This window comes from Microcaecilia unicolor, chromosome 4 (genome assembly GCF_901765095.1).
Source record: "Microcaecilia unicolor chromosome 4, aMicUni1.1, whole genome shotgun sequence".
Taxonomy (NCBI): domain Eukaryota; kingdom Metazoa; phylum Chordata; class Amphibia; order Gymnophiona; family Siphonopidae; genus Microcaecilia; species Microcaecilia unicolor.
The window spans coordinates 4,034,940-4,062,913 of record NC_044034.1 but is presented as its reverse complement, the minus strand read 5'-3'; the positions used below and the strand labels follow the sequence as shown (position 1 = coordinate 4,062,913).

At 43.4% G+C, this 27,974-nt stretch overlaps 2 protein-coding genes across 3 annotated transcripts in view; both read right to left on the bottom strand.

The window, feature by feature from the left end:
* LOC115468254 (E3 ubiquitin-protein ligase TRIM39-like) overlaps positions 1-27,974 on the bottom strand; it is an 872,633-nt gene that overhangs the window by 791,024 nt on the left and 53,635 nt on the right. The gene's annotated exons all lie outside the window — the stretch shown is intronic.
* LOC115468252 (E3 ubiquitin-protein ligase TRIM39-like) lies at positions 267-27,518 on the bottom strand. Of its 2 annotated transcripts, XM_030199803.1 has the most exons (8): positions 27,037-27,517; positions 20,454-20,549; positions 15,605-15,835; positions 7,749-7,771; positions 6,942-7,051; positions 5,134-5,139; positions 4,503-4,532; positions 267-1,455 (listed from the first exon to the last, which is right to left on the bottom strand). In XM_030199803.1, the coding sequence occupies exons 1-8, from the start codon at positions 27,448-27,450 to the stop codon at positions 929-931; spliced, it is 1,437 nt and encodes a 478-aa protein (XP_030055663.1). In that variant the 5' UTR covers positions 27,451-27,517; the 3' UTR covers positions 267-928. The 2 variants fall into 2 exon arrangements, with proteins under 2 accessions (XP_030055663.1, XP_030055664.1); XM_030199804.1 differs by lacking the exon at positions 5,134-5,139 and having other exon boundaries at positions 4,503-4,520; positions 27,037-27,518.

The following is a 27,974-nucleotide window of genomic DNA, read 5'->3' as shown; positions in this document are numbered from 1 at the left end:
CTACAGGTGAAGGTATAGGCTCTGAATTTTCAAAGGAAAGTCTATCAGTTTTCTTTTGAAAAACAGCTTGCAGGTCCCACAGAAATTCTAGAAATGACCCCCAAAGTACAATGAACCCCTAACCCAAAAGAGCTTACAATCTGTATTAATGTATCCACATACAATCCTTATGGGCAGAGTAATATGTACAAAGTGTGCCCCCTCAGACAGTGAGGGTCTCCCAGAAACATTTCTGGAAAGGAAGACTGACAAGCAGAAAACCGGGTGGAAAATAGCTTTTATTCTTAATGTTCCCACTGTTTCAGTATTTGTGACAGATCACGAAAGAGTGAGATTTAACACAAATTACATACAAGTACAATGAGTCCCTGCCTTACTGAGCTTACTGTCTCACTTAATATACCTCTTGGTTATTGATAGATCAGTAGATTTTTGTGTTATTCACTATTTATTCACAATCTTATACCATCGGCTGCTTTCACTATGTCATTGAAACCCCTCTTTACATTTATAGGCTCTAAACCCATGTCTGCCACTCTCACTGTTAAACTGAAACCTCACATTCAAAGGCTCTGATCTCATCTCTGTCCCTCATATTATACTACAATTTCATGTTTCAAACTTGCTTCCATCTGTACAATAAAGAAAGAAATCTTCAAACTATAATATTTCTGTAGCAGTGATTGGTTTGAACGTGTTTAACACAAATCTGTAAAATCTTCCACCTCTCACAATCCTGCCAGAGACTTCAGATTAAGGAAATATATCAGGAAAGAAGCTGGATTTTATGAAATCATAAGGAAGAGCAGCAGAGCTTCCCAGATTTATTTCTATTTTCTGATGACTGTATATAAGACTTTGGTAATATAACTACAAATTGTCAAGCAGAGAGAGAGAGTCTGGGAATGTTAATCCTGAGTCCTGCTGTTTAATTCCAGGCTGGTACCTGGCGGATTCTCAGAGGAATTTGAGAAAAAGTCCCAAAGAAAGGTCGGAGAGTCCCTGTGAAGGAGTCAGTGAAGGTGAAGAGATGAGATTTATTCTCTGCATCATAAAACGAGACCTTTCCTGCCTCATAGTCCAGCAGAATCCCCACTGCCCGGGGTCTCTCACTCAGGGGGAGCTGGGTCTCAGGGGAGGTGAGGGCAGAGCATCTCTTTCCAAACCACAGGCTCACTGTCCAGAATCCTTCCCCAGGTGACAGTGTGATCCCCCACTTCCTCCTCACAGAGTCTTTACACACTCCCAATGTCCAGTGACTCACATCCCCCACCTCCACCTCCCAGTAATGTCTCCCTGAGGTGAAGCCCTCACTCCCCAGCACAAAGGGATAAAGATCAAATCTCTGAGGAGTGTCCGGCACATTCTGTCTTGTGTTTCCCCTTCTGACACTTTTCCGATCTTCAGACAGGAGGAGATTAGGATGAGCAGTTTCAGGATCCAGAGTCACATTTACTGCAGAGGAAACATATTAATAAACATGAGCAAACACTTCTCATTAGCTTATCACACACCCACTGCTAACCCTCATTGGCTCCTCACACACCCAGCTCTAACCTTCATTGGCTCCTCACACTCCCAGCTCTAGCCTTCATTGGCTCCTCACACACCCAGCTCTAACCCTCATTGGCTCCTCACACACCCAGCTGTAACCCTCATTGGCTCCTCACACACCCACCGCTAACCCTCATTGGCTCCTCACACACCCACCGCTAACCCTCATTGGCTCCTCACACACCCACCGCTAACCCTCATTGGTTCCTCACACACCCAGCTCTAACCTTCATTGGCTCCTCACACTCCCAGCTCTAGCCTTCATTGGCTCCTCACACACCCAGCTCTAACCCTCATTGGCTCCTCACACACCCAGCTGTAACCCTCATTGGCTCCTCACACACCCACCGCTAACCCTCATTGGCTCCTCACACACCCACCGCTAACCCTCATTGGTTCCTCACACACCCAGCTCTAACCTTCATTGGCTCCTCACACTCCCAGCTCTAGCCTTCATTGGCTCCTCACACACCCAGCTCTAACCCTCATTGGCTCCTCACACACCCAGCTGTAACCCTCATTGGCTCCTCACACACCCACCGCTAACCCTCATTGGCTCCTCACACACCCACCACTAACCCTCATTGGCTCCTCACACACCCACCGCTAACCCTCATTGGTTCCTCACACACCCACCTCTAACCCTCATTGGCTCCTCACACACCCAGCTCTGCCTCTAACCTTCATTGGCTTCTCCTGCACCTACCTCTAACTCTCATTTGCTGGTTCTTCAGTCAATCACTTTTTCTATGACAGGAGCTCTGCTATTGGATATTGTCACCCTCCTGCCTCATAGATTTGACTCAAGACATGGGATGACATCAAAACATCAAAGCCAATTAGGTTAATCTCTGTTTCCCCTCCCCCACTCAGCTGTCAACCCCGTACTCTCAAAGCAAACAATGAGCTGATGCTTCCTCCTTGTCGTTCTTTATTGTTGGTGCCATTTTCATTTGATCTCACTTACATTTTCAAATATGCCGTCTTGTGCAGCATCTGGATGTACACAGAGGATGTACAATAACGGAGATGGGCAGAGTAGTAATTTGTTATAAATTGTAATTAGTGTGTCATTTGGAGGGGCCGGTTTTAGGGACACCCTAGCACTGCTGAAAATTAGTGATTAGACAAAGAGTGGGAGTCTTTGGTATCCATGGTCAACCTTCCACTGATTCTCCGTGGGGCATTTGAGTTCTCCACCTCAGGCGGATACTTCTGAAAATTAGTGCTTAGCACAAACAAATGATTTACCTGGCCAGGAGCCATTTTCAGCCGGTTAAATTGCTTTGACTATCAACCCCTGAGTGTTTTGAAAACAAAAATCTGGCTCAATCTGTCCTCCTTTTTCTGGAGCCCTATGGAAACCCTAATGATATCTCCATCTCCCTCACCCCAGGTCCAGTGTTGTTATCCCATTCCAGGAGAGACACAGCCCACGGCACCAGGTGTTTCAAAGTTTCAGAATTTTCCAGAAGATGAAGGCTGAGACCAGTCTGTTGTTTGCTTTAAATTTGAATGTACATCTTCCGGAGAGGGGTAGGAGGGCCATCAGACCACAGGCCCCCTGGCTCTCTTACGGAGAGGAGTAAATTAACACATTATGGTTTGATCTTAATTCAAGGCTTTGTGAATGTACAGCTGATACCTGAAGGTGGTTATATCTTTGGGGGGCAAGCATTTGAACATATGGTGTCAATTGGTTGAATGGAAAGATGGGGGGGAAGGGTTGTTGGGAAATTGTGGTTAATAGATCTTGTTGATTACATGTTAGTTAAAAGTACAAGGGGGGGGGGGATAAAGTTAAAAGATTAATGGAGATGAGCAATATCGTACAATTTCAGTACTTGGTGTGTGTTGCTTGATTGTAAAGACATTTATATTCTGTAAACACCATTTTTGAGCTTCATTAATAAAAACTGTTGAAACCTAAATTTGAATGTACAGTCCATTCTCAGCAACCTATGCAGCGCCCACAAAGTTCTATGCATGAAGAAATATAAAGACTGGATCGTTGAAGAAGAGTTAGAGTTCCATAACTGTTCCCATAGTTTATCTGCAATAGGCTGTTGTATGTCGTTAACCTGTACACTTAGCAGGGGATGTATTTAAGAGATGCTTATATATGTAAGAAGCAGCATGACCCGAATGCTGGAGCCTCAAATTGAAATGAATAAGCTCAGGGATTTGAGATAATAGCTGAATGTGTAACTTACTTTTCGTTAAAATGGAAGTAATCTGCAGCCAATGATAAAACTGAGCGTCCGGCAGCGAAAATTCAACTTTCAGATCTGAGAAAGATTTCCATGACTGATTTAGATGAATCAGATCTTTCAGGGCCCAGAGGCTTGTTTTTTTATGAATTCTAAAGTTGGGATTATTCCATATGGGCATATAAGACGTAACAGACCAAGGAATACGCAAAGACTTGTCTAAGAGCAACAATAACTTATGGGTAGTGTTGATGATCAGGTTAGAGGTAATGCTTTTAGGAAGGCGTATGCCAATTAAATACGAATGCACTAGTGGATCAATAATGGATTGTTCGAAGATCTTTAAATGCCTTAAAACCAGGGGCTTTGGCTGCCATTTTCGTTATATATCTCCATTTGCCAGCCTGTCTGTAAAACAAGCCAGTCTCATCAAAATTGAAAAGTCCTTGGACTGTCACAGACTGCTGAGTGGGAGTCATTCACTCCCTTGTGGAAGTTTCGGAGGTGACCTGAGAAAACGGGAGTCTCCCAATGAATGTGGAAAACTTGCCAGGTCTGAACCAGAGGGATCACTCTCTGACCCTGATCAGGGGAAACACACATTGTCTTCTCTATCACAGGGGTGAAAATGATCCCTAACACTGGCTGTAGGTGTCGGTTATAGCAAAATCACAGTCAAAGGACACATTAGTAGATTTGATGGTTTGGTATAATTAGTTATATATCAGATTCAGTTACCTGTATAGCTGCCAAATTCTATCCACCAATCTGCATTAAAAAAAAAGATGAACAATGATCAGATCTCAGAGAAGAGAAATAAGTACAATGATATAAAAAATACATTAGGGGTGGACAGTGATTAAAAATTTTAATTGTGATTAATCGTGTGATTAAAAGTTGTAATCATGCAATTAAGTGCTCTTAATGACAGCATGCATTTTGGCCATTAAAGAATAAGGTTTCAAACAGTTTTCACCACAACCCGCATTTACTTGTACAGTAGGGCTCGTGCTCAGCGTTGCCTCAAACTCCTTGTCTCCCCTGCACAGCGATCGCGCTCAGCAGATACTTGAGTCACGCAATGCAGGAAGTTGGGGAAGTCTTGTGGTTTCAAGTCTCAAGAGACCTTCCCCAACTTTCTGGACCATGCAGCGGGAGAGAAGGGAGTTTGGGGCAGCTCCGAGGAAGGAGAAAAAATCCTGAGCCCTGCTGTAGAGGTAAGCGTGGGGGAGGGGTGGGTCAGCATTAAAAAAAACAGGCAGCATCACAAAACATGTTATTCATTAAAATATTAATGCATTAATAGCGTTATTAATGTGTTAATTGCCCACCCCTAAAATATATATGTTTCTAACTGACTAAAACTTACCAAATCCTGCAGGATGTGATTTTATTTTGTAAAAAAAAAAAAAAACAAGAAAGAGAAATGTTAGAGATTTTGAATTATTAAAATGTCCTTCAATGATCTTATAAGTACATTCATACATAAGCTTTGCCATCCAGGGAAAGACTGAAGGTCCATCAAGCCCAGTATCCTGTTTCCAACAGTGGTGAATCCAGGTCACAAGTACCTGGCAAGATCCCAAAGAGTAAAACACATTTTCTGCTGCTTATTCCAGGAATAAGTTTATGACATAGTAAACACATAACTTCCAGGGTGCAATGCAACAAAATAAAACAAGCTTTGCCTTATCACCCATTCCTTCTTCAGGTGATACTCAAATAGGAGTGACAATAGACAACACAAGGTCATTGTTGCTTTGGACAGAACTGATGGTACAGCTGTTATAAAGTAAGAACGTGACATTATCCAGCCCGTATTCAGCCCACAGCAGTCAGCATTTTTTAATGTTTAAATCATGTTGTATTAATTTTAATGCAAAATCCACAAAAACATATGAATCCAGTCATATAAACAACAACCATGTTCCCACCCAAACCATTCCCTTTTTCACTCCCCCCACTTTAAGCAACCATAATAATGAGAAAAAGACTGCATAATTAGTGTGATATTGACTGGATAATACGCTAGCTTTTTGGTTTTTATATGTGATATGTGCTGTTTTTTTCATTGTGTGACATCAGCCTTATGCATTATTTACTATGTGACGGGTGCTGCTCTTTTCCCAGATGTTCCTTTGTAGTTTAAGTGTTGGAGGGAGAGTTTTCTTTTGTGAGTGTGTCAGTAGCTGGTAAAAGTGGGACTCTCACTTCAGCAATTGGTGTAATTTTTGATTGTTTTTAAATTCCATTTATTTTGTAATTCCTCTTTTTGCATTATAAACCATTGGCTGTGTCACTCAGGTGGTGTATTTTATTTATTTATACACACTGTTTATACTTATTCATCATTTGTACTTGGTGCTGAAATTGGTGGGACAAGACACCAGCTTGTTGTTTTCTTGAAGTTGTTATATACAATGAGCATATTCATGTCTTACTGTTAATTTCATTTTTGGTGCGCGTCGTAAAAATAATTTTTATTTTTGAACGCGCGCATTGGACGCTTGCCAAGTGGCATTTGACACATGTAGGTCATTACTACCCGGTTACCGCATGAGACTTTAGCACTAGGTCAATGGCTGGCGGTAAGGTCTCAGACCCAAAATGGACGCATGACAATTTTCATTTTGCACAACATGCGTCTACACTATATTTGTTTGGTTTGATGGTTTATTGGCAACAGGTCATTTTAGATATTTGACGCTTTTTTTGTCCAGCCGCCTTAGTGTCTTTCACGTTTTGTATTATTTTTATATTACGGCTCTGCTGCTTCCAAAAGCACAAAGACTAGGGGACACTCAAGGAAGTTACATGGAAATACTTTTAAAACAAATAGGAGGAAATAATTTTTCCCTCAACGAATACTTAAGCTCTGGAACTCATTGCCGGAGGAGGTGGTAACAGCAGTTAGTGTATCTGGCTTTAAAAAAGGTTTGGACAAATTCCTGGAAGAAAAGTCCATAGTCAGCTATTGAGACAGACATGGGAAGCAACTGCTTAACCTGGGATTTGTAGTATGAAGTGTTGCCACGATTTGGGTTTCCGCCAGGTACTTGTGACCTAGATTGGCCACTGTTTAGAAAACAGGAAACTGGGATGGATGGACCATTGGTCTGACCTGGCTACTCTTATGTTCTTATGACAAAGCAAATTAAAAAGCGATCAATTCCTCACCTCCAAATTTTGTAATCCATTTCTTCAGCTGCTGAGGGAAGCTCAATTGGAAACCCAGTTTCAGATCAGTAGAAACAGCCTCTGGTACCGGAAACGTCATTTTCTGACACCTATGGGTTAGAGAGTGACGGTGATTATTCTGGGAGAAGTTCACGCCCAGGGAATAGAGATGTGAACAGTGGAAGGAATGAGATATACCATGAGCAATCAGTTCTCTGTGGTTATGGGACTCATTTTTGAAACAGGAAAACATTCAAAATGTCCAAATCACTATTTTTGAAACCCATTTTTAAAGATTTTGCTATGCAGTTCATCGGCACTACATTCAAAAAATGGCACAAAGTGGCATTTGGACATTTTACTCTGTTACGGACAGAGCAGAGACTTTCACCAGCACCTCCTTCTGCACTAGGGTTGAGGGGCAGCAAAACTGACAGGGTAGAGGTGGAAAGAAGATTCATTGGTGGGGAATGAAGAGAGGATTCTGGGAGAGCCAAATAGGTGAGGACAGGAAGAGAGGAGATATCAGGGAGGTTGGTGGGAGAGAAGTTCTGGCAGTACAGAGATGAAAAGAGAGAGTCAGGGGGAAGGGAGGTTAGGTCTGTAATTCTCCTCCCCTCTCCTCCATCTCTTCCCCTTCATTTCTCAGTGCTTCCTCCCTCCACACCTTAACTCTCCCTCTCCTCACACAATCCCACCTCCCTCTCTCCCATTCTCAATCTCAATTCTCACCAATCGATTAATTCCCTTCTTCCTCACTCAAAATCCATCCAGCCACATAGAAAAGGGCAGAAAACTAACTTCTACCTGCTCAGGGCGTCCTTCACATCCTAGAGGGAAATGAGAAAGAGAATATTTCTAGTTAGATTTCACAGTTTATGAGAACACATTATACATTAGCATACTCTACTCACAACTCTGCTCAATCACATAACAGCTACAAAATTTTGATGCCATTTCTATGATTAGCATCCAAAAATCTATAAGAAACAACCAGTCTCATTATGGAAAGAAAAATCATGTTGTCCAGTAAATCAGCCTGTTTCAAACCTACCATTTTTCTCCTAAGTTGTAGAGAAATTGATACTTGGGCAACTTTTCAAGTATTTACATAAAACACATGTCCCTTCATGCCAATCAATTAGACTATTGGGTGGGGCACAGTACTGAAACCTCCTTAGTGGCTCTGATCCGTGATCTCCATGTAGACATTCTCAAGGGCCTGGTTTGGGCAGAGGTGGAGTTGTGATGTCTGGGTGAAAAGGTATCAAAAGTGGGGTAAGTGACTTATTTCTACCAGAGGGATATCAACTGTAGAATCCTGCAAAATTTCAGCCTCAGGAATGGACTAACTACGTCTTTAAAAAATGAGAAATGTTTACCCACAGTTTTTAGGCTGTAGAACATGAAAAACATCAACGTTGTGAAAAAGTTGCATAGTCCCTCTCTACAGACCCTACACTCTACAAAACATTCAAAAATGAAAGTTACCCAATTTAATCCACCAAACATTTATAGCCTTCATGTCTGTTATTTATGTAATCCCCTGGAATTAATAGTACATAAGTACATAAGTACATAAGTAGTGCCATACTGGGAAAGACCAAAGGTCCATCTAGCCCAGCATCCTGTCACCGACAGTGGCCAATCCAGGTCAAGGGCACCTGGCACGCTCCCCAAACGTAAAAACATTCCAGACAAGTTATACCTAAAAATGCGGAATTTTTCCAAGTCCATTTAATAGCGGTCTATGGACTTGTCCTTTAGGAATCTATCTAACCCCTTTTTAAACTCCGTCAAGCTAACCGCCCGTACCATGTTCTCCGGCAACGAATTCCAGAGTCTAATTACACGTTGGGTGAAGAAAAATTTTCTCCGATTCGTTTTAAATTTACCACACTGTAGCTTCAACTCATGCCCTCTAGTCCTAGTATTTTTGGATAGCGTGAACAGTCGCTTCACATCCACCCGATCCATTCCACTCATTATTTTATACACTTCTATCATATCTCCCCTCAGCCGTCTCTTCTCCAAGCTGAAAAGCCCTAGCCTTCTCAGCCTCTCTTCATAGGAAAGTCGTCCCATCCCCACTATCATTTTCGTCGCCCTTCGCTGTACCTTTTCCAATTCTACTATATCTTTTTTGAGATACGGAGACCAGTACTGAACACAATACTCCAGGTGCGGTCGCACCATGGAGCGATACAACGGCATTATAACATCCGCACACCTGGACTCCATACCCTTCCTAATAACACCCAACATTCTATTCGCTTTCCTAGCCGCAGCAGCACACTGAGCAGAAGGTTTCAGCGTATCATCGACGACGACACCCAGATCCCTTTCTTGATCCGTAACTCCTAACGTGGAACCTTGCAAGACGTAGCTATAATTCGGGTTCCTCTTACCCACATGCATCACTTTGCACTTGTCAACATTGAACTTCATCTGCCACTTGCACGCCCATTCTCCCAGTCTCGCAAGGTCCTCCTGTAATCGTTCACATTCCTCCTGCGACTTGACGACCCTGAATAATTTTGTGTCATCGGCGAATTTAATTACCTCGCTAGTTACTCCCATCTCTAGGTCATTTATAAATACATTAAAAAGCAACGGACCCAGCACAGACCCCTGCGGGACCCCACTAACTACCCTCCTCCACTGAGAATACTGGCCACGCAATCCTACTCTCTGCTTCCTATCTTTCAACCAGTTCTTAATCCATAATAATACCCTACCTCCGATTCCATGACTCTGCAATTTCTTCAGGAGTCTTTCGTGCGGCACTTTGTCAAACGTAGAAGGGCAGACTGACAGTGGTCGGGACCCCCGGGCAGTAAGGGTCTTCAGGGCACCCCCAGCCACTGCTCCCACCACCTCCCTCATGCACATCACAGCCCCCCCATCGCTGCAATTGCTGCCCCCTCCCACACACTACATACAGTCCCTCACATGTCACCTAGATTTTCTTGGCACATAGGAAAATGTGGGAGAACCACTGAACAAACTAATGCCGAGTCGTCCAATAAACAAATATGAAAAGCCAAGTAAAATAAATAGTTGGGCAATAGACCCTGGTTATACGAAAGTTGTTTCATGTGGTTGGAAAAATGTTATATTATTGGACGTTAAATGATGGGGTGGATCCAGGTCCAAGGTATTAAGTGGGTCAAAGTTATATTGTTGGGGATAAGCATTGGAAAAATGGAAGCATATGAATATAATATGTTGCCCAATTATGATACATTGAGGCTTATTTTCAAAGCACTTAGCCTCCCAAAGTTCCATAGAAACATATGGAACTTAGCCTCCCAAAGTGCTTTGAAAATATGCCTCATTGTTAAATAAAGGTTGGAAATGGCAGAAACGGGAAAAATGTTGATGAAAAAATGGTTGAATAAAAATAAAAGTTTATTATTATCAAGTAAAGTGTTCTCAATTGGATGGTATAATATTTAAGAGATGTTATGAGGGTATCATTTTGGACTCTGGTGGACAGAGTATGATTGAGCAGGTTACCACTCTTGACTGACCCAGAATGTTCTGACCCATGATGTCTGGGGGAAAAAAAAAACAAGAAAAGAGTAAAATGGTAACCAGAATCCAGTTTGAACAGGTTGCCACCCTGTGGTTGTCTGTGTTTCCTGTTTATATTTGAAAGAGAAACTTAGTAATATGAGCACATAGTATGTTCATTATGAGGATTGACGATGTTGAAATGAAGTTATGTGTTGAATAAAACTGAATGATGTTATGTGGGGTTTGTGTTGCTCCAGGTAAAGGGAGAACAAAACCTAAAGAAACCCCTTAAAGGCAAGGGATTGGTGGCTGGGGGGAGAGTGTAATCCCATTAGTTTGAGATTACTAGGAGAGTAAGTCCCTGTAGAGAGTCACTGGAGGGAGTGACTGGGAGGTCTCTGGGTGGAAGGAAGCCCGGCCCAAGGAAAATAGTTTTGAAATAAAATGCGGAGAGAGAGTGCCCTTGTACTTAAGAATGATGGGGGGGGGGGGGGGGGGGGGGTGGAAGATTACAAGGAGATAGTGTTTGCCCTTTGGGGGGGAGGGGTTCTTTGGTTGCCTGATGGTCTCCTACCACTGACCTGGAGGAGCAAAGAGGAATCTCAGCTGAGAGAAGTAGACCACTAGGTGTAAAGGAGAGTTGTGGCTCACCAAGGAAGTAACTGTGAAGGAGGAGAGCTATGGGTGGGCAGTGGAGAGACCCAGCCCAGGAACAAGGGATGAAAGCCAGAGATTGACCATTCAAGGATCAGGGTGGTGCCAACGCAAAGGGTCATCCAGCAGGGAGGTCAGGCCACATAGGGTCTAGACCTATACAACTGAGAGGAGCACAGTCTTTGGGAATCTTATTCTCAGGGATAGGCATGGACAGAAGCATTGTAAAAAGTGTATATAGTCCTGCTGAAGAGTATCTGTAAATAAATCCTGGACAGGAGATACAGGAGTTCCCTTGAGGAATACCAGAAGGATTGTGGTTTTAGAAGACTTCCATTCAAAGTTGAAAAGTTCACACAGTTGGAAGTTCCTGTTTTGCAGAGTTGAAGAATAAACAGTTGAGTTTGCATGAACTGTTGACTCCCGAGCACTTGTTGAACTTAAAAGAGTATAACGTATCTATTAAAATTGCCAATTTCGCAGCCAGCCTTGTTCTCCACATTTTACAGTAGACTTGTTTTGGGGGGTTTGCAGGACATTTGTAACCCCAAGTTTGGTACCTTTTCACTCAGTGAGCCAAATATAGATCATTAAAAACACATGACCACAAATTCCTGGTGATATGCCGCATACCAAGCGTAAGGCAACGCTCCGAGGGATTCCCCTACCTTCGGGAACGTCCACACCGGTAGGACAAGGACTCGAGCGCTTTTTTCCCGCTCTTTCTCGCCGAGGCGGAGCGGAATCCTTGTCGGAGGGAATCGGTGAAGCGATCCCCCCGCTGGAAGCTGAAATATCTCTTTCCCCGCCATGCTCGACACCTCCTCTGTGTCCTGCAACGATAGCCAGCCGTACGGGGTCTACCCTGGAGCCCGGAAGGGGCGAATCAGAGAGGCCCATAGGGGAACGCGGCAGGGCCGAGATAACAGTAATTGCAGGAAGAGATACAGAGGTAAATCTGGACAGGATTTGGTTGAAGCTCCTCGATATAGAGAAAGCCTTGGGACGCTCTTCAGAAGAGGTAAAATCTTTAAATTTACATGTGAAAGAAGTGAAAGACTCCCTGGATATGGCTAAGCAAGATTTTTCCACAAAAATAGAGGCCTTACAGATAGAGACTAAGCAGAATGCAGATTTCAAGGTGGCTGTGATTAAGGATAATTTGGATATCAGAAGGAAGATGGAACAAATGGAGAACTATAACAGGAGACTGAATTTACGTGTTTTAAATTTTCCTAGACTGTTGGGTGTATCTCCAATTGATATGTTTGTTAGATTCTTGAAAGAAAACGAATTATTCTCAGGAAGTGGTTCCTCCATTAAACAAGATTTATTATATACCTAGCACAATGAAAAAGGTTGAAGAAGAGATTTCAAACAATTTACAAAATGTTACAGCTATGTTGGAGAAATCTATAGATGATGCAAATGAAAGAGGGACACTGTTGGTGTCCTTTGTTTTTCAGCAAGACCTGAATGCAATTATGAGATTATATTTTAAATCAACTAATCATATTTTTGCAGGTCAAAAGATTTGGCTTTACCCCGATGTAACCAAATTAACCCAAGAAAAAAGGAAAATGTTTCTATCTATGAGGTCCAAAGTTGTTGATAAAGGGGGGAATTTCCTCTTGGCTTACCCGTGTAAATGTCTTATAAGGCTTAATCAGACAAAATATGTTTTTTATGTTCCTGATCAGCTTAAATCCTTTCTGGAAGCAGAACAGAGTCAGAGTTAAAAGAAATGTAGAGAAAAACGACTCCAAATTTGGATAAATTATTTGAAAATTTGTTTATTGTTAAAACTTCACTAATACCTATCCCCCTTTTCTTTTTCTTTAGCCTAATTTAGGTTTTGAGGTCTAAGTAAGCCAGACTGTATTGGACTGTAAGATTGAAATGATTTATGCCTGTTTGATTATTATGGCTGTGTTTAACTTGACAGTTTATTATACCTGTTAAAGTTTTGCAAATAATAATAAAAATTATTAACATAAAAACACATGACTTCTGTGTAGAACAAACACAGCAATTTACACCTTCTTTAGAGCAGGATGATTTAGCCATTTAAGCCCCATTAATTTATTTTAAAAGCTCTGTGTCATCTGTCACGGTCCCAGGCTTTAAACAAACAGTCATGGACTCTGGAACAACATAAGCCTTTGGCCTACTGTAGACGAGCGGCAGCAGGAGGCAAAACCCCTCAACTAGGACTGGACTGACAAGCTTGGATTGGTTGGAACCAGATGCTGGAAAGGCCTTGGCTTGTCCGGACTGGAACCAGATTCTGGAACAGACTGGGCTTGGCTGGACTGGAACCGGATTCTGGAACAAACTTGGCAGGAACAGGATTCTTAAACAAGCTTGATTGGAACAGGATTCAGGATTCTCAAACAAACAGGATACTCAGGATACTCGAACAAGCTTGACTGGAACAGGATACAGGATACTGGAACAGGATTCAGGATTCTCGAAAAGTCTAGGCTGCAATGGAAGCTAAAAGCAAACAGGGCAGACAGAAGGAAGGGAACTGGACCTGAAGACAAACAGGGCAGACACAAGCAGGATACAAAGCTGACCCACACAGACAAACAACAGACTATGGCTGAAGGCTGAACCTAGCACACAAACAAACCGAGAAGAACAGAAGCAGAAGTGCACACAGGCACCCTAAACAAGGAATCAAAACAGAAGTGCCCATGGGCACACAGGCTATGAATAAAGCAACAAGAAATCAAGACAGAAGTGCCCTACAGGCAAACAGACAATAAACAAAGCAACAAGAAATCAAGATGGAAGTGCCCACAGGCATACAGACTATGAACAAGGCAACAAGAAATCAATACAGAAGTGCCCTACAGGCACACAGACAATAAACAAAGCAACAAGAAATCAAGACAGAAGTGCCCACGGGCACACAGACTATGAACAAGGCAGAAGTGCTACACTGCACACAAACTAACCTGGAGACCTTTGGAATTGCAAAGGCCCTGAATGAAAGTCCACCACTTCCTTATAAAGGCCCTCACTAATGATGTCACAACTACAGGACAGAGGCAGGAAATACACTGAACACCAAAGTGAGGCTTGAAACACACAGGAAGTGGAAAACACTACAGGACAGAGGCAGGAAATTATTATTTATTTATTTATTGTATTTGTACCCCACATTTTCCCAACTTTTTGCAGGCTCAATGTGGCTTGCAGAGTATTGTTATGATAAAGTCGTTACATGATTTAAATACAGTCGATGATAAGCTGAGGTATAAGAGGAATTAGATGGAAAGGTGTTAAGTAAGGTCGTGTGAGAGGTGTTTTTTGGTGTACTTGGATGGTTTAAGGAATGATTTGTTTCATTGAGGGTGACTTTTGTAGGCTTTGTTGAAGAGATGTGTTTTCAGAGCTTTGCGAAAGCTGGTTAGATTGTTCATGGTTTTCAGGGCCATGGGTAGTGCGTTCCAAGACTGTGTGCTTTTGTACGCAAAGGTAGTAGCATAAGCTTGTTTGTATTTCATTCCTTTACAGCTGGGGAAGTTCAGATTGAGGAATTTGCGTGCCGATCTTTTGGCGTTTCTGGGCGGTAAGTCCACTAGGTTTAACATATATAGTGGGGCATCTGCGTGAATGATTTTGTGTACGGTCGTGCAGATCTTGAACTCAATTCGTTCCTTAAGCAGGAGCCAGTGCAGTTTCTCTCTTAGGGGCTTCGCACTTTCATATTTAGGTTTTCCAAAATGAGTCTGGCTGCGGTGTTCTGGGCTGTTTGGAGTTTTTTGATGGTCTGTTCTTTACAGCCTGCGTACAGAGCATTACAGTAGTCCAAGTGGCTTATTACTAATGACTGTACTAGGGTGCGGAAGATGTTTCTTGGGAAAAAAGGTTTATTCTTTTGAGTTTCCACATCGATTGGAACATTTTTTTTCGTTGTATTCTTCACTTGGGTATCGAGAGTGAGGTTTCGATCAATAGTGACTCCAAGAATTTTCAGATTTTCTGAGATTGGAAGTGTGCAGTAGGGTGTGGTTATAGTGGGGTAGTTGTTTGTGTTGTATTGGGAAGTGAGAACTAGACATTGAGTTTTTCCTGCGTTAAGTTTTAACCGGAATGAGTCCACCCAAGAGTGCATGATCTGGAAGCTCTGGTTAATCTCGTTGGTTATTTCGTTTAAGTCACTTTTGAACGGGATACAGATCGTAACGTCATCGGCATATATGTAGGGGTTAAGGTTTTGATTGGCTGAACAACAAAGTGAGGCTTGGAACACACAGCAAGTGGGAAAGAACAGACAGGAGTCAGCTCAGAAGCTGACCATCTGGAAATAAGGTGAGTCAAAGAGGGGTCACGGCCACAATCGTGACACTCTGATGTGGTAAGTGCAGCTTTGAAAAATCAGCCCTCATTATTTTAAGATATTTTGATCTGCAACTTGAATTCCCTGATTCCTCCTGGCAGATCTGTATCTTCCTTAGAAATATATTTGCTAATCTCACCTTCAGTAACTCGTTGGCCGGCTGCTGACTCTTCTCCTCTATCTCGGTGATCAGCTGCATGAGGGAGGAACTTTGCTCTTCTAGCTGGGTCACATGTTCCGTGATTCTCTGGAGAATCTTCTTCTCGTCCTCCTCCAGTCTCGAAAGAAGGATCTGCTTCTCCTTATTCAGAAACTGGTGCAACTCTTCAAACTCGGACTCAACTATTTGTCTTTTCCTCTCTGTCTCACTCTGGATTAAACACGGAGAGATAATTCTCAGTAACACTAGAGTGATTTTGTTGCCCAGAGCTCTAGATTCATGGTCCTTCAATGAACAAGGAATCACCAGGGCCAGTACAAGTGTACTGAGCACCCTAGATTAAGCGAGACTTGTACCTTCTCCCACCTAAACCCATATTCCAGAGTTCCAGTGTCTCCATTACCCTCTTATCAGTGGTGGCTCTGGTACAGCCTTCCTCCTCTCACCACCCACTCTTTTCCCAGCCTTCCTCTCTCACCATACCCAGAAGCTTATCCCCCTTTCACAATTTCCTCCATCCCCTGCCCAGCAACTCCCTCTGCCTCTCTCCCCATGTGCACTGTGCCCATCCCAGTACCACTGTTGTCCCCATATTGTTTCTAAGTGAGCAGAAGAGACGTTTCCCTCCTTTCCTATTCTTACCCCTTACCACAAGCAGCCTCCATTTTTGAATTCTAGTCACCATTTTTGACTCCTATCAATTATACCCTCTCAAAATGTAATAGCTCCAAGATAAAAAGGAGTAATAAGCCTCAGAATACTTGCCATATACCAAAAAAGGAATTTTTATCTATATCATGTGTGTCTGTGTGTCAACACTTATCTTAGTGGTGCAGATGCATCAAATGAACTTCTGACAGTGTCCACTGTTTTGATAGACTCCATCAGGGAAGAGTCTTGAACAAGACACTGAAACATACTTCATTATGACTCAGTGTTGAAAGACTATTTACATTTTGAGTGTTTATAACTGATCTGATATCGTTGTGATCCTAACTCACTTCTTTTTAGTTAGTTTATTACCATTTTTTCTGTCTCCGCCACCCTCACTGTGAAAAAGTACTTCCTGATGTTACTCCTAAGTTGAAAACCCTGTAACCTCAATTCGTTTACTCTACTTCTGATGCACTAAATAAGTTTACCTTAGAGGAAAGGCGGGAGAGAGGAGATATAATACAGACATTTAAATAATTGACAGGTATTAATATGCAAACAAATCTTTTCCAGAGACAGGGAAATGGTTGAACTAGACAACATGAATTGAGGTTACAAGGTGGTTGACTTAGGAGTAACGTTAAGAAGTACTTTTTCACAAAGAGGGTGGGCGATGCCTGGAGCAACCTTCTGGGAGAGATGGTGGAGACAAACATGGTGATGGGATAAACACAAAAAAATTACTGTATGGAAAAAGGATGACATAAAAAGAAAACTTAGCAATGCTTAGACAGCAATTCCAGTAGTAGGGAAGGAAGGCCAGTGCTAGGCAGACTTCTATGGTCTGTGTCCCAAATATGGCAAAATAGGGCCAATTTCTACGATCTCTGTCCGAATTATAGAAAGACAGATCTAGATGGGCTGGAGTGGGCTCTGAGGGCAACAACTCCAGCAGCTGAGAAGTCTGAAAACTGAAGGCCAGAGCTAGGCAGACTTCTATGGTCTGTGTCCCAAATATGGCAAAATAGAGCCACATGCAAACTACCTATATCAAAGGACATACATTGGACCTCCTATCACATAAACTACCTACAGACATTAACCTATTAATAACAGACATCAAATGGACAGCAATACCTTGGACTGACCATTACAAACTAAACCTAACTCTAAACTGGTGGAAGAAGGGCTCAAACAGTACATCAGAACGTACTACTTACACTACAAGAGGGCAAATCGATCCACAAATATTCTGGCAACAAATATTGTTTTTCTACTATCCTTTATTATTATCTTGTTACCCAAGATCCTTATGCTATACTAAATGTATATTTTCTTATATATTTCCATTATTCATGCTGTAATGTAAGCCACATTGCGCCTTCAAAGAGGTGGGAAAATGTGGGATACAAATGCAATAAATAATAATATGACAATGAATGGACAACATACACTGATTCCATACTTTATCTCAACCACTGGGATGGCAGATGCAACAGTGTACTAAACAAAATAGCACCCTTAAAAACAAAAATATCAAAAAGACAAAACACTATACCTTGGTTCAATGATGAACTAAAAAAAAATCAAAACACAATCTAGAAAACTTGAACGAGTATGGAGAAAGACAAAAGATAAACACACACTCAATGCATGGAAACAAATACATAGAAAATACAAATACGCAATAAAACAAACCAAAAGGTCCTACTACAAAACCAAATAAGGACCGGACTACAAAGATATGAAGAAACTATTCCAACTCGTAAATAAGTTACTAGACGCCACCCCTATCGCCACAACCAACACAGACATCCCACCCGCAGACAAACGTGCTAACTACTTTATCGAAAAAATAATAAAACTACGCAGCACACCTCCTCATCACAATACCGACATCGAAATCTTCTTCAACGATCTGGACCCATCCTCCGAAGGATACCCAGCTAACCGCATTTGGACAACATTTAATCTCCTCAGCACCGAATCAGTTACACAAGCGACTCACAGGTTCGCCAAGACCCACTGCAAACTGGATACATGTCCCAGTCATCTACTGAAGTTTGCCCCAGACCGCTACATAGCAGACCTTACATCCCATCTAAACTTCATGTTACAACAAGGTCTCTTCCCTTAGGAACATGGCAACATCCTACTCACCCCAATACCAAAAGACGCCAAGAAAAGCACAAACAATATCACCAATTCCACCCAGTTGCGTCTATCCCATTAGTAGTAAAAATGATGGAGAGCTTCGTGACTAAACAGCTTACGGAATACCTGGACAAGTTCTCAATACTACATAATTCACAATCAGGATTCCGATCCCACCATAGCACCGAAACTGTCCTAGTCACCCTCCTGGCCAAATTCAAGCAGGAGACTGCCACAGGCAAAAGCATACTCCTCCTCCAGTTCGACATGTCGAGCGCATTCGACATGGTAAACCACAACATACTACTAAGAATACTAGCAGGCATATTTTCAAAGCATTTTGGGAGGCTAAGTTCCATAGGTTTCTATGGAACTTTGGGAGGCTAAGTGCTTTGAAAATGAGCCCCTAGGCCACTTCGGGATTGAAGGAAACGTACTTAACTGGATCAAAGGCTTTCTAACCACTAGAACTTATTAAGTAAAATCAAAGTCAAACATATCACCACCGTGGAAAGCAGTCTGCAGAGTACCTCAAGGATCACCATTATCAGCAATACTCTTCAACATGATGATGATTCCACTGGCACAGTCCTTATCCAACCGAGGCCTTAACCCATTTATTTACGCAAATGATGATACAATATACATCCCCTTCAGACATGATCAGACAGAAATAACCAACAAAATCAATGATAGTCTGAACATCATGGACTCCTGGGCAAACTCATTCCAAATGAAACTGAACACCGAAAAAAACACATTGCCTCGTCCTCTCCTCTCCATATAACACATACAAACCCACAACCATAAATACTCCAGGACATACCCTCCCTACCTTGGACAGTTTGAAAATACTCGGTGTCACACTCGATCGCAACCTTACCCTCGAGAGCCAAGTAAACTCTGTAACAAAGAAAATGTTCTATTCAATATGGAAGCTCAAACGATTAAAACCTTTCTTCCCAATAGCAACTTTTCGATACCTAATACAATCAATGGTCCTAAGCCATGCAGATTATTGCAACGGAATCTACGTGGGCAACAAAGAACAACTCATTAAAAAACTCCAGACCGCCCAAAATTCAAAAGCACATCTAATATAACATCTTTAACTAACACCTTTAACTGTCTTTTAAATGTTTTTTACATAAATGTATATAAAATACTCATCTTCAACTTTTTGAAGTATTATCGGGTGGAGGATAACTCAGCTCTCACAACCTTCCTTCAATGACCAACTCAGAATCATTAAAAGACCTCCGCTGTTGCTCTTCTCTTCCTCCACTCTCACTTCTCACCTCCCCACTGAGTCCTAGTTCTGTTCCACACCAAGCTCCACTTTCCTTATGGGCCCTGTGTGGACCTGTGATCCCATGAACATGCATGCACCCATGAACATACTTCTGGGTTTGTCAGGGCTCCTGCTTTTGACCCACTGGTGCTCAAGTTGGTTTCCCAGGCTCACTCCAACAAGGCAAGCCAGCTGAATCAGGACAATATTTTCCCCAGTGTGCCCAGAACTTACTTCTTTCTCTTTTTCAGGCTCCTGCCTACCTCTCGCTTTGCTTCCCTACACCAGAGACTCTTTCAGTTCTCAGGACCATGCTACTGCTCCAATTCCTGCCCCCTAACAGGCCCTGGTGCACTCAGCCCTGCAGCCATCCTTCCTGGCACCACAACAGCCCCGAAGACCCCCACTCTACACTGCTGGATGGGATCAAGCCTGAGCCCAGTTCTCCTTTCCCATTTTGCAGCCCATACCACACTACCTCTCTGCAAGAAATACGTTACAATTTTCCTTTGTTCCACATACGGATTCAGAATCTGCCTGTTCTCAGCGTATAAGGAAGCAATACTTATAATATGGAAACTATTTGTTGGTTCCTTATTGGCTGAAAACATACTATTAGTAACGAGGCAGATTGAATTCTCTTATTCAGGTGATTCAGGGGATTGATGTACTGAGAGGAAAAAAAACAACCCTGCAGAAACTGGATCAGAAAGAGACACAGACACCCACCTTCAGCTCTTCAGCTTTCTTCCCTTCAGTAGATTTAAACTTCTCCAGATCTTCCAGATTCTTTTTCACAGGCTTCAGGTGCATTTTAAGCTTTTCCTGTGAATATTAAAATATCCTTGATTAGCATGTGATTATTTTATAACCACAATTTCAGACTCAACAGTAAATAATAGATGTTCCTTCCACTTTAGATAATTTCTTTAAGATAATTGAATTCTGAGAGGTTAAAATTCTAAGTGATATAACCAGCGCTTTTTATTTTGTGCTGGTACGCACCGGTACGGCATACTGGCACCTTTATTTCTGAAGGCCGACAGCTCCCCTACATTCCGTTCTGCCCCCTGGAAAATATTCTATTTACCGAAGTCGCAGCAGCGAACCAGCGGGTGGCAGCAGTAAAGACAGCAAGCAGGCAGGCAGGCTCGCCTCCGTCCTTCGCTTTCCTGCCCTCTCAGCGTCTCACCTTCATCTGATGTCATTTCCTTTCCACGAGGGCAGGACGCTGAGAGGGCAGGGAAGCGAAGGACGGAGCCAAGCCTGCCTGCTTGCTGCCTTTACTGCCACCGCCCCCCGGTTTGCCGCTGCGACTTCGGTAAATAGGCTCACTTCCACTCCACTCTCTATCTAGTCCACTGTAAGGAAGACATTTGATGAATCTGTTTCCACTCCCCTGCTCAGCCGTCGCCGTTCACTCAAAACACAGCAAGCAAACCTGTGAGCTGCTGCATCCACGTTGTCATTCTTTATTGTCGGTCCATCTGTAACAAGTCTAACACTGTTTTTGTCGGATAGGCAGTGCCTTACAAGGTGGAGGAGAAAAGACGTAATTGAGTATCACTAAAACAACTTCAAAAATGATTGTAGCTAGTAGAAACAGCAATTATAAATTCTGTAGTTTGTGCTCAGTTTTCTTCACTGTGCTTCTATACAATTCAGATGGCCAGATTTCAGTGAGAATATTCTGTTTCCTGATGGGTTCATCTTAACTGGTTGTAATCTGCCTTGGGAAGCCTGGTGTTTATAAAGATGATGGAATATATTAAAATTAAATGGAAGTAGAATTAAACTCTTCTTTCATTGGGGCACATGGAATCATATCTTCATCTGTTTTGTAGTTTACCTTGGACATGGAAGGGAAGGGAGGGCAGGGGAGAGAAGAGAGTTGCTGAACATGGATGGATGGAGGGGCGGGCAGGAGAAATGCTGGACATGGATGGAGGAGAGGGAAGACAGGAAGGAGATGCACATGGATGGAGGGGAGGGGAGAGAGGCGAAATGCTGGACATGGATGGAGTGGAGGGCAGGGAAGAGAAATGTTGGAGAGAAGGAAAGATAGAGGAAGGAGATACACACGGATGGAGGGGAAGGGAAAGAGGAGAAATGCTGGACATGGATGGAGGGGAGGGGAGGGCAGGGAAGAGAAATGTTGGAGGGAAGGAAAGACAGAGGAAGGAGATACTCACAGATGGAGGGGAAGGGAGAGAGGAGAAATGCTGGATGGAGGAGAGGGAAGACAGAGGAAGGAGATGCACATGGATGGGGAGGAGAGAGAGTTGAAAAATGCTGGACATGGATGAAGAGGAGGAAAGAGAGAGGAAGTGAGATGAACATGGATGGAGGGGAGGGGAAGAGGATAAATGCTGTACATGGATGGTGGGGAGGGAAGACAGAGGAGATGCACATGGATTTAGGAGAGACAAGAAATTCTGGACACGGATGGAGGGAAGGAAAGAGAAGGAAGTGAGATGAACATGGATGGAGGGGAAGAGAGAGGAGAAATGCTGGACATGGATGGATGAGAGGGAAGAGAGAGGAAGGACAGGAGATGCATATGGATGGAGGGGAGGAAAGACTAGGAAGGAGAGGACAGGTACAAATCAAGGTAGGGTATACACAAAAAATACACAAGGTAGGGTATACACAAAAAATAGCACATGAGTTTATCTTGTTGGACAGACTGGATGGACTGTGCAGGTCTTTTTCTGCTGTCATCTACTATGTTACTACTATGAGATGCATACTGATGGAGAAGAGGGAAAGGGAAAAGAGGAGAAAAACTGCACATGGATGGAGAAAATAGGCAAAAACTGGATCCACTCTGTACCTCCTCCAGTCAAGTCTGCGGAGGCCAAAGCTTTTACCTATGGATGTAGAACAAGAAATGAAGAAGAAAGGAGGAAAGTAAAGAAATGAATGGAAAGGAATCCCTGGAAACGGAGTTAAGGAAACAGATAGAGAGCAGCAGAATCAGAAACTGGGACCGACATGATCGGAAAAACAAAGTCACCAGACAACAAAGGTAGCTATGGAGGCAGTACTGTGGGTCTCTGTTACCTACAAGGACATGTGGTCCCACTTTCTCACGTTTGGACAAGATATTTTGTCAGGTGCCTAAGGAGGCCAATAAGCTTGCAGTATGGTATGCCTTGGGCAGGGAGCAGAGAGAGGCATTTTTTTTTTTTGCTGGATTAGCGGGGCGGTGGGGGGAGCAGTTGGAAGAGGAGACCCTGGTGGACATGTTACCAAAATATTTGATGGGAGCATTCAAAGTGACTCCCAGTGCTAATTTACAAGCTGCTCCATGGTGCTTTCATCACTAGGGAAAAGGGGAAGCGAATGGGGCTGTGGGAGGATGACAGGTGTGTGCACTGCAAACAGCGAGTGGGCACACTTGTCCACACTTTTTTGGAATGTATGAAACTGCATACTTTTTGGATGGGAGTGTTGGGGGCTTTGGAAGTGATAAGTAGTAGTAGTAGTATGTTAAATGTTTTGGTGGAATGGTCTTACAAGGTGCTACTCCTGGGAGATGGGGCACATTTGACTGACCAGGGATTATCTTCCTCACAGGTGTGTTTTGTGTGTGTGGCGCTAATGGTAGATAGGAAAGCCTTATTGGTGAACTGGATAGCAGATGAACCACCAACTGTTCAGCAATGGCCAGCAAAGATGGTACAAATGGCTAGATGGGAGACAGAGCGGCTACTAGCATCTCGACAAATAAGTGGTCAGGTGTATAGATCTCTATGGCAGTTTTATGCGGTGTTATACGCGGGATCTCAACGTTCTCCAGGAGAGGGCGGGGTGAGGGGGAAGGGGGAGGAGGGAGGGAGGGGAAGTAAGTAGGTGATGTGTGTTTGTGGGGGACATTAACATAAAAGTAAGGTGATTTGGGCAAACGCCTTTGACGGTACTATGTAAGCTACTACTACTACTATTTAGCATTTTTATAGCGCTACAAGGCATACGCAGCGCTGCACAAACATAGAAGAAAGACAGTCCCTGCTCAAAGAGCCTACAATCTAATAGACAAAAAATAAATAAAGTAAGCAAATCAAATCAATTAATGTGAACGGGAAGGAAGAGAGGAGGGTAGGTGGAGGCGAGTGGTTACAAGTGGTTACGAGTCAAAAGCAATGTTAAAGAGGTGGGCTTTCAGTCTAGATTTAAAGGTGGCCAAGGATGGGGCAAGACGTAGGGGCTCAGGAAGTTTATTCCAGGCGTAGGGTGCAGCGAGACAGAAGGCGCGAAGTCTGGAGTTGGCAGTAGTGGAGAAGGGAACAGATAAGAAGGATTTATCCATGGAGCGGAGTGCACGGGAAGGGGTGTAGGGAAGGACGAGTGTGGAGAGATACTGGGGAGCAGCAGAGTGAATACATTTATAGGTTAGTAGAAGAAGTTTGAACAGGATGCGGAAAACGGATAGGGAGCCAGTGAAGGGTCTTTAGGAGAGGGGTAGTATGAGTAAAGCGACCCTGGCGGAAGATGAGACGGGCAGCAGAGTTTTGAACCGACTGGAGAGGGGAGAGGTGACTAAGTGGGAGGCCAGCAAGAAGCAGATTGCAGTAGTCTAAACGAGAGGTGACAAGGGTGTGGATGAGGGTTTTGGTAGAGTGCTCGGAAAGAAAGGGGCGGATTTTACGAATGTTGTAAAGAAAGAAACGACAGGTCTTGGCGGTCTGCTGGATATGAGCAGAGAAGGAGAGAGAAGAGTCAAAGATGACCCCAAGGTTTCGAGCTGAGGAGACAGGGAGAATGAGAGAGCCATCAACAGAAATAGAAAACGGGGGGAGCGGGGAGGTGGGTTTGGGGGGGGAAAATGAGAAGCTCGGTTTTGGTCATATTTAATTTCAGGTGGCGTTGAGACATCCAGGCAGCAATGTCAGACAAGCACGCTGAAACTTTGGTTTGGATGCAAGGTGAGATATCAGGGGTAGAAAGGTAGATTTGGGAGTCATCAGCATAGAGATGGTAGGAAAAGCCATGGGATGAGATTAATGAACCAAGGGAAGAAGTGTAGATAGAAAAGAGGAGGGGACCAAGAACAGAACCCTGAGGTACGCCGACAGGCAGAGGGATAGAAGTAGAAGAGGATCCACCAGAGTGAACACTAAAGGTGCGGAGGGAGAGGTAGGAAGAGAACCAGGAAAGGACAGAGACCTGGAATCCAAGTGAGGACAGGGTATCGAGAAGTATGTTGTGATCGACAGTGTCAAAAGCAGCAGAAAGATCAAGAAGAATGAGGATGGAATATTGACCTTTGGATTTAGCCAGTAATAGGTCATTGGAGACTTTAGTAAGCGCAGTTTCGGTTGAGTGGAGAGGGCGAAAACCAGATTGTAATGGGTCAAGAATAGCATGTGAGGAGAGACAATCAAGGCAGCGGCGGTGAACAGCACGCTCAAGTAATTTGGAGAGAAAAGGAAGGAGGGAGATGGGTCGGTAAATAGAGGGACAAGTAGGGTCAAGTGAAGGCTTCTTAAGGAGAGGTGTGACCACAGCATGTTTAAAGGCAGCAGGGACAGTCGCAGTGGAAAGTGAGAGGTTGAGAATGTGACAGATAAAAGGAATAAGAGCAGGAGAGATGGCATTAAGAAGGTAGGTGGGAATGGGATCAGAGGAACAGGTGGTACATTTTGAGGAAGAAAGGAGAAGTGTAGTTTCCTCAATAGTAACTTCAGGAAAGGAGGAAAGGGAATGAGGGGAAGGAGAGAGAGGGGAATGGACTAGTGGAGGGAGAGCTGGTGAGGTAGAGAAAGCAAGGTTTATCTTTTGAACCTTGTTGTGAAAGATTTCAGCAAGGGTCTGAGGAGATAATGAAGGGGGAGTTGGGGGAGGGGGCACCTTGAGGAGAGAGTTCAATGTGGTGAAGTCGAGGATTAGAGCCAAGAGAGTTGGTCAGTTGGATATAATAAAAGAGCAGATTGGAAGGAGGTCAGCATGAACTTAAAGTGTAAGAAATCAGCAAGGGCCCGAGATTTCCCCCAGAGGCGTTCGGCGGAGCGAGTACAGGAACGTAGGTAGCGGATATTAGAATTCAGCCAAGGTTGGGGTTTTGTACGCCTTACAGGGCGGGTCATCAAAGGTGCAAGAGTGTCTAAGGCAGAGGATAGAGTATTGTTGTAAGAAGAAACAGCCTCGTTGACAGACGTGGATGGTGCCACAGTAGAGAGGAGGTTTGAAACATGGGAGGATAGAGATGAAGGGTCAATATCGTGAAGATTCCTAGATAAATTAGATAGGATAGGACGGGACTGGGAGGGAGGAGATTTAAGTGTGAAAGTTATAAGATGGTGATCAGAGGAGGGATGATCAGAGGCAAGGAAACTAGAAGGTGAACAGTTGGAGGAGAAGATGAGATCAAGACAGGGACCATTTTGATGAGTGGGGGAGGTGGAGCATAGTTGGAGATTAAAGGACGACGTTAAAGCGAGTAACTTGGAAATATAAGAGTTGGAAGGATCATTAGCAGGAATATTAAAGTCACCAAGGATGAGAGAGGGGGAGGAAGGATCATGGAAGAAGGGAAGTCAGGCGTCAAAGTCACTGAGAAAGGATGAAAGGGACTTATCAGGGGGACGATAAATGACCGCTATAGGTGGGAAAATGTGGGGTACAAATGCAATAAATAAATACTGTTTAATGACTGTTCTATTTGTTTTGTGCACATAGAATGGCTGTGTGATGGCTTCTACAGAATGTACAGCAGGATCTGTAAGACTGTATTTTGATATCTGAAGTAGTATCGACTGCTATGCTTTTTGAGCAGGGACTGTCTTTCTTCTATGTTTGTGCAGCGCTGCGTACGCCTTGTAGCGCTATAGAAATGCTAAATAGTAGTAGTATGTATCTGCAAGCCTATAATACATTTGATATAGGTGGGATCGGATGTAATGTAATGTATATGTTATGCACCTTAATTTTTTAAATTTAATTTTAGTTACATTTGTACCCCGCACTTTCCCACTCATAGACATATTCTCAAAAAAACAGAAAGGCAGTATATCATCCCATTCCCTTTCTCCCCTAACCAGGTAAACTGCACAAGGTGCCCTAACATTACCTGTTTCGGTACTCTGGTACAACACGGAGTATTGGCAATACCTGTATTCCTTCCAGGAACCACAACTCACAAGCTGAGTATTGACCCCTGAATGAAGATGGAAGATGCTCAGATACAGCAGCCAGGATTCAAGTTTTGATGATTGATCTTACTGCTCATGTTTCAAACTCTGCTAATTCAACTCCTAGTTTTATGAGATTGAAAATGTCAATTTTCAGTAATTTCATTAAATGCACATACCTTGTATTCCTGCACAGCCTCCTCTATGGGGATCACGGTGTGAGATTTGTGATCTCTGGACTCTCTACAAATCAGGCAGATAATTTTCTGATCCTCTTCACAAAACAGCTTCAGTTTCTCTTCATGCTTCTCACACAGACTCTCCTCTTTGGGTCTCACTGAACACTGACTGAGCTTTTTCACCATTTCTGTCATATTTGCCAGCTGCTTGTTAGGTCTGAGGTTCCTCTGCTGAGATATTTCCCTGCACTGGGGACAGGGGAAGTCTGTGTCTCTCCCCTCCCAGCTCTGAGTGATACAGGAGCGACAGAAGTTGTGTCCACAGTCTGTCATCACCGGATCTGTAAAATAATCCAGACAAATAGAACAAGAAGCTTCATCTCGCAGACTCTCAGCAGGGTTTGCAGCAGCCATGCTTCTTACAGGAAATGAGAGCAGGAATTCAGTTTCTGTTTCACATTATAACTTGTAGTAAGTTTGAAAATAAGGAGTGGCTCTGTGGAACAGGATCTTTGTCAAGGGCTTTGTGTAATTTGAAGACACCAGGGCTGTTTGCCCTCCTTCCTGTCTCCTAAGTGCCTCCCTTTTTTCCCCAGCCACAGAGATCCAGGGATCTGGGAGCTACAGGGAGGGCAGCAGTGACCTGTCCCCAAACAGTTTCCCTGCGTGTAAGATGGATCTTGGGGCAGGGACACAGCCGAGCTCTGTAGCAAGCAACGGTCTCAGGAAGGGGGCAGGTTTTGCAAAAGTGGGGTGACAGGAGAATTAAATCAGGGACGAGCTATAGACGTAATCTACTTAGATTTCAGCAAAGCTTTTGACACCTTTCCCCACAGGAGGCTCTTAAATAAACTGGATGGGCTGAAGATAGGACCCGAAGTGGTGAACTGGATTAGGAACTGGTTGACAGACAGACGCCAGAAGGTGGTGGTTAATGA